General features: G+C 38.1%; 1 protein-coding gene across 1 annotated transcript in view; it reads right to left on the reverse strand.

The window, feature by feature from the left end:
- The window catches only part of pparg (peroxisome proliferator-activated receptor gamma), a 26953-nt gene continuing 11450 nt past the window's right edge, over positions 1–15503 (reverse strand). Inside the window, exons 3-11 of the mRNA XM_063910340.1 lie at positions 12249–12545; positions 11743–11909; position 10918; positions 8699–8836; positions 5566–5765; positions 3136–3259; positions 2715–2908; positions 2358–2601; positions 1–1350 (exon numbers count right to left, since the gene is read on the reverse strand). Coding sequence (XP_063766410.1) covers positions 1103–1350; positions 2358–2601; positions 2715–2908; positions 3136–3259; positions 5566–5765; positions 8699–8836; position 10918; positions 11743–11909; positions 12249–12545 — 1613 coding nt within the window. The 3' untranslated portion in view covers positions 1–1102. The remainder of the gene's footprint in view (positions 1351–2357; positions 2602–2714; positions 2909–3135; positions 3260–5565; positions 5766–8698; positions 8837–10917; positions 10919–11742; positions 11910–12248; positions 12546–15503) is intronic.

Raw genomic sequence — 15503 nt, forward strand, 5'->3', positions numbered from 1 at the left:
AAAAGTTAGAAAATATTTTATTTACAACAAATTTATTTTTTCCCGCCACTGGTATTAATCCAATTCCTTTGGCACACCTCCCACCCAATCCCTTAACACGACAAAATCTGATTGATCAGACATAGGAGACACTTTGCATAGAAAAAAATAATTTCATAATAAAATTATAACTCAACCACTTTTTAAGAATTAAAAAAAGGATGAGAAGCATACATACAATTTCATCCATACAACAATAAAACATACAAATAAGCATATAATATACATTATACATTTTTTAAATTGCATTCAATCCACAAACATATGTCAAACAGCAAATCTTAAAGGCACAATATGGCATATACTGTTTCTTATCAAACAAAAAAAGGAATGTGCCTTGTTAGCTTCACACTTTCTCACAGTTTCTGCAGGTGGCTGAGACAAAAATATGTTACAGGCATTAATCTGATTTCTATCTTTGGATAAAGCTGATTTAAAAGAGATAGCACCTTCACCCTGATGCCAAAAACAAAAAAAGACTGTGCATTGTTTTGTTAGTACACAGGCATTTGTGTGCGTTCAGAGGTATTGGAGCATGTACACACTGCTGCTGCCTAGGAAGGTTGTAACGCAACATGTAGATAAGCTGCACACAAACAACACATACTCCACTGTGTGACACGTGGTGTAAAAATATTCACAGTGATTTCTCCTGAAGGCACTTGAAGCAGGCTGCTTTGAGCATTCACCATTTTAAGCTTCGGGTTACCAAAAATAAAGTTTTTAACTTTTTCAGTTAGAAATAGGTGCAATAGTTGGCAGTTTGGTATTTAACTTGGCAGCCTACTCTTTCCCAAAACGTCCAGGCTCAGCAGTGGCTAAACGCACACGCTGCTGTCTAGACAATCAGTCTTTCTTTGCTAAATTTCTAATTTCCTGTTCTTCCTGATATCTTTCAAAATTTCAGTCAGCCAGTCTGGCTACCTCCCTTTATTTCAACACATCGGCAGCACCAACTGCTTCATTGTCATAATTTCCCATCTCATGATTTTAAGAATAAAATCTCTTTAATCTCTCTTTTATTTCTCTGTCCCCACTTTGTCCTTTTTTCACCCGTTGAATCCTAATACAAGTCCTTCATGATCTCCTGCAGCAGAGGGTGTAAGCACATGTCGACCTCCGTCTTCTTCAGCAGCTGTATGAAGTGGACGTGGTCGGTGACGATCTGACGCAGATCGGTCATTTTCTGCAGCAGCTTGGCGAACAGTTGCAGAGACATGGGGTGGTTCAGCTTCAGCTGTAGCTCCAGCGAGTGAAGCACCGTCTCCTGAAGCTGCTCGATGGGCTTCACATTCAGAAGGCCCGGACGGTCTACATGTGTTACAGAGAGAGGATAAATCAGGGACAGATTCGTGACAGATTAAGTATCTATTAAAGCCCTTAATTTAGCTGACCCTTATTACCTGACCTACCTGTGTTACTGCAATTTACAAAGCCTTCTTATCTTTATTGCAAGCTCTAATCTTTGTCATTTCTATAAATAATTTACTTGAATCTCCAATTTTTTTTCCCTCATCAGGTTCAAGGCCAGACTTTTATCAAGTGGCCTCACGCTAACCAGCAATAATAGACCACCGAGTGTGTGAGGGAAGTCGGTTTGCTGTTACACACAATCAAAAAAGTTTACATTTTGAACCATAAGTGCCTCAAAAGACTTTACTTTAATATTGAAAAGTTAGAGTGACAAGAGTGTAAATGACATTATGCCTCGTTGAGAAGTAGCTGTCTTTTTAAATTAAATAACAGCAAACAACAGGAAAACATGAAGAAAACAAGTTTTGCAATGTTGTAATTGTGGTTATTTGTGAACCTCAACTATGTTTTCTTTTTCGTCTTTGTTAAAATAGATAAAAAGTGAGCTGTTTTGCAACCTGAGAAGGAAAAGAAAATACATCTACATTAATGCACTTAATTTTTCTTCAAAGCGTGAAAACTGTTGTTAAATTGCTGAGTGTTTTAATATGTTACGGTGTTTCCCCTGTCTCTACATGCTGTGTGCTACCACTGGTCTGTCAGTTTAACTGACACGCAAAATTTAAAATGTGCGGAGGTGTGAGTTTATTTATTTGTGCTTTACAATGTCACCACTGTGAAACAATCATGAAATAACTTTTTATTCCACTGATCCGCTGCTTTGTAGCAACCAATCTCTCTACTATTCCTTTAACATAAAGACTGTAATGCTAATATGTAACTTACTCTGGCGGCTGCAGCTTCATGTTAAATGACAGACTTGAGAATGGAATTAAATTAAACTTCTTAACTCCTCAATTATGATTTGTGACATCTAAAACATATCCTGTAGGAACACTACTCACCCCCGCTGAGGATGATGACAGCCAGAAAAAGCGCCATGTCACTGTCGTCCAGCTCCAGCGTGTTGAACTTGACTGAGAACTCAAACTTGGGCTCCATCATTTGACTGAAAGGTTTTCTGAGACTCTTGAGGAACTCCCGAGTCATGAAGATCTGTCCGTAGGAGATCAAGGTCCCGTCTTTGTTCATCAGAGGCGCCATCATGATGATTAGGACCTCAATGACACCGTACTTCAACAAAGTTACCTGGAAAAAGGTAAAGGGTTGACGTTCATTAGATCATTTGAACTGATAGTTTGTAAGTAACTTCACATACTTAGATGACAGAATGGATTAGCAGCAGTCTTCATGTTTCTCACCTGATCATTAAGGTCCAGTTCGCTGAATCCTGGGATACTCTTTGCAAACTCCGTAACTTCTCTCACTGCTTCGGCCGAACGTGACTGACAGCTGTGGAAAAAACGCAGCTCCAAAGCGTCTTGGGGTCCCTCACCGCTGATGCTCGTCATTCCCAGAAAGCCATACTCTGACCCTTGGTGAGCTCCTGTGATGCCTGAATTCAGATGAGATATGCATAGAAAGAAACCGTAGTCCCTTATGAGGCGTTTCAGTTGAGCGTGCAAAGAGCAGCCAAAGTGTAAAGGCAGATAAACATGAAGGTAACATTGTGAGAGTACATTTTAATTATTGGGTTTGATCGATATTTACTGATAAGAAAGAAAATTACACAAAAACAGACTTTATAGCATCTCCTCATCATGACGTTATTGTGTTTCTAACCTCCAAGTCCAGCTGTTAGGGGGGATGTCTGATGCTGCTGGTGGTATTCCTTTATGGGCATCTGCTTACAATTAATAAACTGTTCTCCTTCCATCAGAGACTTCATATCATGGATGACAAAAGGCTGCAGGTAAAGAAAAAAGATAGAGATGATTGGGGGTGAGAAAGAGCCGGTGGAAATGGATGGGAGAAGAAAATAAATGAAACAGCAGCTCCTCGCAGGTTTTCTGAGGACACGTGAGCTATGTAATGCACTGTGTATGCACTTTGATCATGGCTCATTCATCAGACCAGAAAAGGCAAACACCACAAATCTCATACTTCTGATGGACAAAGTAAATAAATCTGCAGTCAGAGGCGGACAAAAACAACATTTCCAGGTAAATGAAGCATAACTACAAGTTGCTCTAACTCTTTATTGAAACACTGGCAAAGACATGCACTGGCCTGAATGATGAATAGGACCATTCATTTACTCAAACCTTCCTTTCATAGCGGGGAAAGGATTAAGACAGAGACAGGGAATTACAACAAACAATTCAGAATGTGACGGAATCACTTATATACAGTATGTGCAGGAAGGTATTTACACACAGTACAATCTGAGTTTGTATAGCCCCGTTTTGAAAACAAATCACTTAGTACTTAGTACTTTTGAAAAAGAAAGACACATTTATTCTCTATCAACACGGAGGTTGAATTCCTATGTATTGATTAAAATGCACCCTTGCTCCTTTTTACATACTTAACTGGTGAACAGTAAGCTGAGTAACAGTCGCTAACTTAAGCTGGATGTTGGTTTAAAAAAGACATTTAGCAAGTCAGTATTTAGTTAAGAACAGTTCAGTTGGTTTATTTTTAATGGTGCATCTGGAGTTAAATGTTGATTAAAAATCAACTCGTATCCATGCCCCACACGTAAACAATTGTAAATATTCTACTAAAGAGAAAATAATTGACTCCCAATTTGTTTCATGAGGTTTGCTGTGGTTTAGTAAACAAACCAAGACTTCCTCAAACCAACAGATTATGCAGTTCCATGTGGCTGCTATCTCTGAAGCGAACAGTCAAAACAATCCGGCTGCAGAGAGGCGCAGTGACCATGAACTCATCTGACTTCACTCAGAAATAAAAAGAGGAAAGATAAAAAAGTTTCAGAGTTATAATTCTAATTCATTTTGAGGCATTTGGTATTTTGTATAATTTGCATTTTTCACTGCACACTCTTCAAATCCAAGCTATAATTGAATGAAATGGTAATATCTTTTTAAGTGCTTGATCCATTGCTTAGCTGCACCAATCAAAAGCTGCTGGCCATTTTACCATCACATTTTATGTTCAAATATTTGCAAAGGAAGAAGGACATTTGTTTGTTCCTTATTTAAGACATACGTTTAATAACGGTTTCACAACAGTAGTTCTCAGATGAACCACAAGACTAAAGTCATCATCTGAAATGTGCTGTTGATCATTATTAAATATACACCACAGTTTTTTCAAGTCTGCCACTTGCATTTAGGTTGATGTGGATTTGCTGATTAGGTCTCTTTAGAATACTGATATTTCATATTGCAAAACCTTATGAGCCATTACACAGTTATAGATGATATCTCACATTTTCATTCTTGTGTCCAACATGTTTTCCTACAGTCCATTGGATAAATTACCAAATGTCTTAATGAGTTAGTTTGACATGTTAAGTAGCCATGTTGAAGTCATTACTGTATATATCCTGTTGCATAGTTTGACCGCTGTAATCTGATGTACTTTACAGCCAAGGCATGTAAAGAACACTCAATCCACTTTTCCTGTTTGAGTAGCATTAACATCCTGAAAAGACCTAATGGGAAATAAGGGGAGCAAACATCAAAATAGCTTGATTCAAACTTGAAAGTGCGCATGAGAGAAAATTGTGGTGAAATATGATTCAAATGAAAATGAATTTCTCATCGTCAAGAATACTTTTTAAGAATACGTTTGTATACCCTGTATGTGATTTTTGAAAATGATTTTGATGATGATCAAATTCTGATATACTCTTACATTTTTTAATCATCATCAATAGTATACATGTACAAATGATGTGCTTTTTGGTGTTTCGATTTCTTATGATAATTCCCAGACTGATATTAAACATATTTTCTGAACTATGGACCTTTTTTTGTTGCCGTTTCTGCTTTTATTTGACCTGACAGATCTAGAAGCAGGGGAGAAAATGAGAGGGGAGTGACAAGGCAGCAAAAGACCCAAGGCTGGAATAGAAACCGGGACGCTGCGGTTAAATAGCATGTGCTTTAACCACTCGGCTCAAAGCGCTCCTCCAATACAAAATTCAATCAAAGGTATTTGGCTTTTGCAGGCATTATGCAGCACTCCCCCACCTTTAAAAAAGAAATAGTAGTGAAATAGATTTAAGGCAGTAGTGCTTACCGCGTTGTCTCCATTCTTCCCAGAGAGGATGGCCCTGGCCTTGGCCTTGGTGAGGGGGAAGTTTTTAAGATAGGCCTCGTACAAATGCCGGGCCAGAGCCCTCAGATCTGCCGCCTCCGGGTGCATGTGCACCATGTCAGATGAGAACTCAGCTAGAAGTTTCTCCTTCTCCGCCTGAGGCATCCGGCCAAAGCGAATGGCTGGGGAAGAAAACCGACAGACAGAAACACACATTAGTGCGCAAATGGACACACATAGAAACAGATACAGTACATAAAAGCACACACAGGAACACACTGTAAACACGATTTTTACTACAGAATACACATTTACAAGTTAAACAACAAACCCTTAGGGTTATCCTCCTCCTGTCAAGTTTCCAAAAACAGACAATTATCCGGAACAACAGCCTCCATTTTACATTCACATCAAAATCATGACGTTACTGCAGGCTCACAAAATCGACTCACAAAGTTTAGCATCGTGGTGTTGGAATGAATGTATATACACTACAGTACATTATATGATTTTTTATAACATGAAGTTAAACAGCCGTAGAATTGTTTTACATTTGGATTCTTGCCTCTTCCTACCTTAAATATTTACTTTATTCTACTCTTAAATCCAATGTAAGTGAGCTTTAGTGGATGCCGCCATGGTTGTTTAATTTCTTCATCACATCTGGTATGTTTGGAAAGTGATCAATGAACCAGATCGACCAGCTAATGTACACAAAATGAGCTGCTATCTACAGCAAACACTTTAAGAGCGAAAATTATTATATAATTAATGGCAATAAGATATGGAAAATTTAATTTCAGATGGGTGAAATTTGTATACGTTTTTAGGGAATCACAGGGAAATTAAAGCTTTCTCAATTTAAGTGACATGCAACGACTGCTCAGACAACTTCTCTAGTCGCAGCTCATTCCATCATTCAGTGAAAGGAAAAATCCATTGGCACACAACAACTGTTCCTCCTGTGATTTTATGAGGCGTGTCTGATCAAGTACTTATTATATGTAGTTCTCTTTAATAATAAGCTTGTGTTTTTTTTTTTATTGGTATGGATGTTTACGCAGCTCATTAAAAACCCTGCAAACCGATCTCACGAATTGACACAAGTCTATTTTTTTCCCTTTCTCCATCTGTTGCTGCAGGTTTATTACATTGAGCATTTACAGATAACCTGCAACAGAGCCGCGTCCATTTTAAGTGCATAGGTTGTTTTTGTGAAGGATATCAAAACTTATTTACTTTAGGTAGGGTTTATGTCAGGTAATGCTGACCGGCGATGACTGCACACCTTAAGCAAATGAATACAAACTAAAGTTGCCCCACCACAAACTGGCAACCAGCCCACAGTGGTGACACAGCAAGTTGGAGAAATCAGTTGTGGTTTATGCACTCTGAGATGACAATCATTGATAAATTAAAAACCCACACAGAGCAAACGTTCAAAGAACCGGCTCTACCTTATGAAATAACAGTAGCGTGATACAAGAGAAGGAGGAGACAGGGAGAAAGATAAAGTGGCAGGAAGAAACCAACTAATGCAGTTTTATGTATAAACCTATTATCCTATTATAGCAGTTTGACTCATTCATGTAAAAAAAGTACATATAAATCTAGGATACAAAAAAAATTATGCTCACTTTGGTTGGGAAACCAGTGTCTTGCTTCATAATCTGTATTCAACCAACATACTATATATTTAAACTAGAAATAACGTGTTAAGCCGGGCAGACGATGTGTGGATTGACATCCATTGTGTAGCTGGTATATGCAGATTATAACGCCCACGCAGCCTTACAGTGTGTAAGCCTTTGCAATGTCGAACAGTCACCTATCCTTAAGGTCAGCCTAAAAGACAAACACACTAACATTTGTGTTTCAGGGGAAGCAAACATGACAGTATTGCCACCACCATGAGATGAGATAATACCTCCCAGCAAGCAAAAGCAATTCATGGCTAACATTAGGAGTCAAACTTCCAAAAATTCCATACAAAAAGCTCTAACTGGAAAGCCCATGCTCAAAACAAATACACTCCATGAAAACAATCTCAGACAGACTGCAAGAGTCAAGCAGCAGTTTAGAAATAGGAGGGTCCCCACCAAAAAGGTTCTCTCAAATGTTTACTAACAGACTTTAAGATTAAAATTGTGCACAACTATGCTCAGAAATGTCATAGGTCATAAAGTTCATATATCAAAAGAGAGAAAGTTTCAAGTTTTCCCTCCCTAACAGGTTCACTCTTGAAGAGTCAGGTCAATCAATCACAACCTGTGCACGCCCACACTGTTTTCAGGTCTATGCTGAAACTCACCTGCAGAGGCACAGTGAGCCCTTCATATGAAAACATGCTACAGTCTTTCCAATCAAAGGCTAACAAAACACAACTGCACTGTCACTTTGAAGGCAGATAAACGTGTTATAAAGAAAGATCATAGCAAATGTTCTTTACTGTACCAATTTTAGAAGCTTATAATGTATTTAAAGATATTGTTTGAATACTCTTATGGTATTTTTAAGGTGGAATATTTGTTCAGGACCACAAAAGAAAAAAATCCATTTTAGCAAATTCTGTCAAATTCACCACAGTTTTCATTACTGTGACAATAAGATGTTGAGAGAAACTGGACATTAAGTAGAAAGTTAGCCTTTACCATATTTCATTTTCAATAATAACCTTGAGCTGGCAGGCACATGGCGTGAGCGATGGGAACTGAAACATACATACAGGTCGAAAACCACAAAGGAAGCAACAGACAATATATACAGCAGTGGTGTATCTGCTGATGCTGCATGTATTACCATCACACCTCAAAGACCAAAACGGGCAGCAGTGTGGTTAAAGTGTATCTCACGTGTCTAGAGGGCATCAAAAGAGTTGGTCTGCAAGAAGATGTTTCCTGAGCCACAATTTCAAAGTAGAACTTGCGTTCTGACCTATATCTGCTTATTTAAAGTGAGCGTAAATGAAGTTGCTTGAAAATAAGAAAACCTGAACTTACAGAACCTGAATTTTTGTTCTCTTCTCGTATTTAGGCTTAATCTACGGATCAAACACATCATACGTACTGTGATTGTACACTGTGTTTTAAAAGGTGTGTCAGTATTACTATCTTACCGTTGTGTGACATGCCGACATTGAGGCACTTCTGGAAGCGACAGTATTGGCATTTGTTGCGTGACTTCTTGTGAATGCGGCAGTGAAGATCACAATGATCGTACACCAGCTTTAACCTGATAGTCGTCTGAAGAAACCCTTAAAGACAGATAAGAGAGACAATTAGGTCAGATAGCTTCACTTAAGTTATCACACTTTGTTAAACATATGCTCTTCATATTTTGCTGCTTTTAATAGTACAGAAACTGAATAAAATTAGGAAAAAAATTCAGGATTAATAAACCAGTTTTGACTGCAAATCAAATATGGAAGGAGATCAGTAAAGAAAAAAGGTGTTCCTAGCAGTGCCTGTGCTTTAATTATACACAACAATAAAGCATCATCAGATTTCAGTTTGTGGTTTGTGTAGGTGCTCCACAGAGCATCTATTGACTGATTCAGATTAGATACCTGGTTGTTTCTAATCTGTGAGGAAGTCAATCAATCTGCCCAAGAGTGTGGAGATGGATTTGTGTGTTTTCAACCTTAGGACCAAAAGACCCATAAGACTTGAGCTTATCTCAGCTAGTAACTATGTAGCCATGCTCAAACTGCCAGCACACACTCCTACACACAGGTTTGTTGACGGCTGTGGTGTTTGTCTATGCTGACTAAGAGGGCTAATGGAGAGATGAATAGAAAAACCAGAGGGCTTTACAAGTGGAATTCAATTGTATGTTTCTTGGATTAAAACACGTGAAAGCTGGGGTGTTTGGCATCTGCAGTTCTACGATCCACAGATGTTCCTCTTTTATTTGTAGGATATTTAAAGAAGAAGGAAGTCAAAGGGGGTCAAGGCTCCACCTTAATAAAGAATGTTTGCTGGTTTGAAACAATTAAGTGTTTGCCTGCTTGGCTGACCCCCTCTTCTGGTGAGTCTCCCCTGAGACTTTAGCAGAACAATGACCGCTGTACCTTACTTTCTTTCAGCCTCTGAGGGACAGTGTAACTAAGACTAAGAGCCTTTTATCTTGTAGTAAATCTAATCTCTAACAGTGTCGTAAAGATAGTTAGTGGTTGTGTTTAGTATTATTGTATAAGGGATAAGCCTAGATACATTCTGTATTTCCCTTATTTTCAACAAACCAATGGACCAAACAAAACCAAGAATGAGTTATCCTGTTTCTCAACTACTCAACTTTCTGCCATTTCAAATGTAGTGTTAATTATGTGTTTGTATTGTATTTGATGGATAGTATATACTGTAGTATAAGAAGCAAACACACAAAAACGATCAGTGTGTTTATAAGTATTAAAAACCTATTAATTCCTCATTATGCATATACATTTACAACATTGGGCCAAGGCTCTGCAAGCTACTAATTCATTCACACAGGAAAAAGATGAACTATAGCAAAGCTGGCCAAAGGAAGAGTGAAGTTTCTAGCACAAAATGTGCCCACATTTCTGAGCTCATACATAAACCAAAAATAAATAATACCCCTTTAATAACACCTTCTTTAATAGATCTTATCAATGAGCATGCTATCTTACATGTGAGTTTGTATCATCTCACATTACAATCTAATAAACTAAAACGGTCTTGGCCACTTGACACAATAAAAACTTATTTTATGTCACAGACTCTTGTTTTTTGTCACCAGCAGGATTTTAATTGTTTATAGTTTAAGGTTAATTGCTGTAGGGAGTCTGAGATTGGTTCTTGTTTATGCATAGGAGAATAATTAACTTGATACTTGAAATTTAGGCTTTTGGATTGTACTGTTTTTATGGCAGCAGGTCAGTGTGTGTGATATAGAGTCAAAATAAACCTCAGTGCCGGTGCTCTTGGTAATAAAGTAGTAGATAGAGTAGAGTAGATATCTCAGGCTTTGGCTGCACAGGCAGTACTTTTAAGTATCGCTATAATGTTTCTTAAGATATCTAATCGGACCAAATAACATTATTCTTTTAAAACTTTTTGGATTAGGGTGGAATTTTCTTATACTGCAAACAGCTTTGACTGTGAAAGAATCACTGTATGTATAGTAGCTTTTAAGAATTAATTAGAAACTAAACAAACAAAAAAAAGCATACTGAGTTTTTTTTTGAAAATCCATCTAACATGTCTTTTAAGGACAGTCACCATACAACAGCTCCTCTTCTTATTACCTCTCAATGTTTCAGAGAAAATGGAAATATGTGTGAAACTTCCCCCACACTCTATTAGTTATTTATACCCTGACAGACAAACACACAGAGAGTTAAGTGGGCTGGGCGTACGTCTGCAGAAGCAAAAGCTTGTACTGAGCCCTCGCAGAGTGGAAAGTGTATGGGGCTTGTGGTTAGACTGACAGACTTCAAAAAGATGAAAACAATGCATTACAGAATTATTTATTCCACCAACACATTTCACCTGAGAGTGACACATGGTGACAGAAAATGAAAGACTGTCATAGAAACAAAACTTAACAATTTTCTGACAAAAATATGGGGTGGCATCATTATCATTTTTATTCATGTTTCGTATAATTACTTTTTGAGAACAGCTGTTATTGTATTATCCAATGCTGTGCACTGCAATATAAACCATAATATGCATCTGGCCAGAATTACTAAGACAAGAAAGAAATAAAGACACAAAAAAAATGATTTTGTCCAAACAATTCCTTTGAAAACCAAACAACAATTCTGACACTCAAGCTATGCCACTAGTAAAATTACCCATTCATATAATATATTCTCAAGTTGGAGATATCTGTAGCCTCACAAGCAGGAGGAAGTCTGCTGAGTTTGATGTAAAATGAAGAGCTGACATCGACAGAAAGCCAGATTTCTTTGTCTTTTAGTGTAGTGAATTTTATACATTTGGGTATGAACTGCACAAAACATGTAAGTGAACCTGATTAATTGTGAAAACAATCTACAGATTATTAAATTATGAATATAGTTGCTAGCTGCCGCCATAGCCTGATGTAATCAACAGTTTTAAACATGGATTATACATCCCCAGTTTGATTATACATCTCATTTTCATGTGTACATCTGATATTTTTCAGTCCTACCTTACAGCCCTCACAGGCGTGGACGCCATAGTGAAACCCTGAAGCTTTGTCTCCACACACACGACACTCGATGTTGAGCGCTGACGCCGACGTTTCGTCCGTGAGCTTGGAGAACACGGGACTGTCAGAGTACTGTGGCGGCGACTCTGGCTCCAGCTTTATCAAATCTGATAGCAAATAAAAACACAGGCGGACAACAAATGGAAAATTTAAAGTTTATTACTTCACCTCTTATTTCTATATTCATGTTTATTATTATTTAAACATAGCACTATATAGGCCATTTCTGTTTTTAAGCACAGGTACAAATCAATATTTCAAGCAACTCTTTAAATGTTGTGACTTTTATGTGTATTGTAAGTGTTTTCTCATAAAAAATGTCTTATGCCCACTCAGTTTCTAAATCTTCTGCAACTGAATTGTGTTGTTAAGCTTTGTGAGCATTTAATAAGCATGAAGAAACTGGATCATTAGTTTTATACCTTCATTACTCAGGCTGTACTCACTGTGCGTGTCTGCCTCCATCCTGTAGCTGTGCATGTTTGTGTATTCCATGTTGGTCAGTTGTTCTTCGTTCTGCGGCGGACTGGGGTCATAGGGCACACCGGCAGAGGAGACGGAGGATACAAGCGGGGGAGACAGGGAGGATTGGATGGAGGAGGAGGAGATGGAGGCGTAGTCTAACGTGGATAAATGCTTCATGTCAAGGGAGTGGGAGCTGTCGTCCAGCTCAGACAGGTCTACGGCGCTCAGACTAAAACTAACAGGCCAGGAGAGGAGCTGCTGCGTGTCGACCATGTCTACTGCGGAGAGAGAGGAAGCAGTGAAGTTACATCTGATGCAATATTCTTTGTAGACCGTATGTGGCCTTGTTAAAAGAAAACAACTCTAAAAGAACAAGAGAGAGGAGGGGAGGAAGAGGAAAACTCGGAGAGACAGAATGAGATAAAGAAGATTAGGGAATCAGAGGAGATGACAATAAATATATTTAGACGAACGAATGCTGCGTTGAACATTAATGATAAAATAAGTTTGTTCAAAAAAGCGCAAAACATACTCCTACATTCACACCCAATCCAAACCATCATGAGTGTGTTCCTACAGTAGGTCTGTTATCTGTTAAACAGGGAGGCGGACTGTGTCACAGCGAGTACAAGGCGAACTCTGGCAATGAGGAAAGTCTTTTTCTCCTCAAAACATCTACTCCTGCTGCTGCTGTTTGGGTGGCTCGCCATGTGATTGCCCAACAAAGGACACAGAGAGCAGGACAGATTGAGCCTCAGTCTGTCTGGGGCCAAGGATGTAGGATTCTAGCTTTTAAAGAGGGAAGGACTGCTCCTTCTGAGTGTTGAAATGTGTTACTGATTGTTATTTAGGATCTGTGGTGGCCTGGAAAATTGATGACACATTAGAGAGCTTTTAACTTTTAGAGATTTTATTCTTGTTTGTAAATCTTTGGAAACAGGTCACATGTTTATAGTTTTGTTGAACAGTAGGCCAAATAATAAATATAAAAAGCAGACACTATATTTTGCTGTGGATTTGATGCAGTCTTTATCGCAGCAGGACAATGCACTTGGGAAATGACACCCATGTTCATCATAATGAAGAAGCATGTCAGCATGGGCACTTGCGTGGCTCCCTGGTGTGTTTTAAAAGTCTTTGATCCACAGAAAATACTGTAAGATCATTTTATTGTTGATTTAGCTGTTTTCCTGGGATTTTCATAGGAAGAAGAATGGCACTAGCATCATACACTTCTGCTGTTCAGAGAGATATTTAGCTGAATATTGTATGAAGAATTAGCTAAATAAACATTTAGAAAGTCTTTGAAACTTATTTTTTAAACACACAGCCCACTCTAGATATTCAGTTTTTTGTTGATATAAATGAATGAAAGCTCTTTAATCTTTCTAATAACTAACTTAGATGGTAACACATTATTGGAGAAAGGAATGAGCTGAGGTAGTCAAAGTCCAATCATCAGAGGTTACTAGAGTCCACACGTAAGCAAACAGTGCCCTAAAATCAGGGTAGCGTTTGTACAAAGTTGTTTGGAGATGGATAAATCAGTAGAAGATCTTGTTGATGTTTTTTGCCTCCAGTATTAAACCGTAATCCCATTTTTCCTACTGTAGATGCACATCTTAAAAATTGTGAAACGTAATGTAAATGTAGTTTTCCAAAAGTATTTAAAATAGCTCACTGCTCTTTTTAGCATATTTGACAAGTAGTAATTCCTGTATGTATTGGGGACTAATTCATACTGTGGATTACTACATGATTGATACTCTAGTGAGTCTTCAATAAGGCAGGACGGTGTCTAAAGAACCAATGCCAATATTCACCGTAATGAAGGAACCAATGCCCCCCCAGTGCGTCTGTGTGAATTATGTGGGGTTTTTTTTCACAGTTAGTGGTCAACACTGGAGCTCTGTGACACAGAGGAATAAGATACACCAGGCTTTGGACAATAATCTGATTTTTGTCATTAAGATTTCATGGAAGATGAAAAGAAGAAAATTAACTAGAATTATCCTTAAAAGATTTTGAGTTGTGAGTTTTTAATCATTATGATTATGATTTAAAAGTCTCAAATCATATTTATTATACGATATATTATCAGATAATTTTTCTTTGGAAAAGTCTGCATCCTGTAAGTTTTTTTCTGAATTACAATACTGGAAACTTTCCCACGCTTCTTTAAAAAAAAAAAAGGAGGAAGCCATGCTTGGATCCTGACCTTGATTTAAACTAAAGACACTGTGAAAAGGAAAAGACAAACTTGGGTATAAATAATTATTTGAGTAAAAGGTCTGTACACTGAACCGCCTTGCCTGCCAAACAACCTTTTGTAACCAACACGAGTCTCAAAATAAACCTCCTCTAATCAACCTCGAGTGCCTGATTTAGAAAAATATGTAACAAAGAATTACATGAATTATGCAACAACCCATAACTAAAATAGCAATAGTCGGATAGCACAGCAGCACCAGGTAGGGCTTGAAATGGCTCCAAATTACTTGGCAAAACATCCATGTGCAGCAAACATCCTCTTCTCTCAGCTACTTATTGTTTCCTTTTTACTTGTTCGACCGTGGCAACAAAAATAAGTAGGGGATCCACTTAAAATTCACACTGACTGTGACATTGTTTCAGAACAAGAGAAAGAAAGAGTGTGTGTGTGTGTGTGTGTGTGTGTGTGTGTGTGTGTGTGTGTGTGTGTGTGTGTGTGTGTGTGTGTGTGTGTGTGTGTGTGTGTGTGTGTGTGTGTGTGTATGTATTTGTGTTTTCGCAGGTTGCAGCTTCCACTGTCTTGGAAGCAGCAGAGGGGGAATATGCTGACTATTAATAACCAGAGAAACCTGGTTATTTTTCCATTTGTTGGTCAATTGCCAGTCAATCCAAACCTAAAATAGATGAAGCAATAGAGCGACTTGTGTCCTGGTTATCCAGTTATAATAAGAAGTCAGAAATATAGTGGGAGAGAGAGCTAAAGAGGGAAAGAGATCAAGTCAAGAGGGGTGACAGAGTGAGTCCCAAGACCCCACCAGAAATCAAACTGCACCCTAGAGGCTTCAAGAAAAATTGAAAATGCATGCTCTGTACTCTGCAGGCTATTTAAGACCAGTTAGAGAGTAAAAAAGGTAGGCGGCTGCAGTCAGCAGTTAAACCTTAGTACTTAAATCATGTCGTAATCAAAGGTAAAAACAAGTTTGTACTGTAACTTGTTTCCTGGGTGAAACACTGTTGAAGAAAAT

Source organism: Eleginops maclovinus, chromosome 20 (assembly GCF_036324505.1).
Source record: "Eleginops maclovinus isolate JMC-PN-2008 ecotype Puerto Natales chromosome 20, JC_Emac_rtc_rv5, whole genome shotgun sequence".
In the NCBI taxonomy this organism is placed as follows: domain Eukaryota; kingdom Metazoa; phylum Chordata; class Actinopteri; order Perciformes; family Eleginopidae; genus Eleginops; species Eleginops maclovinus.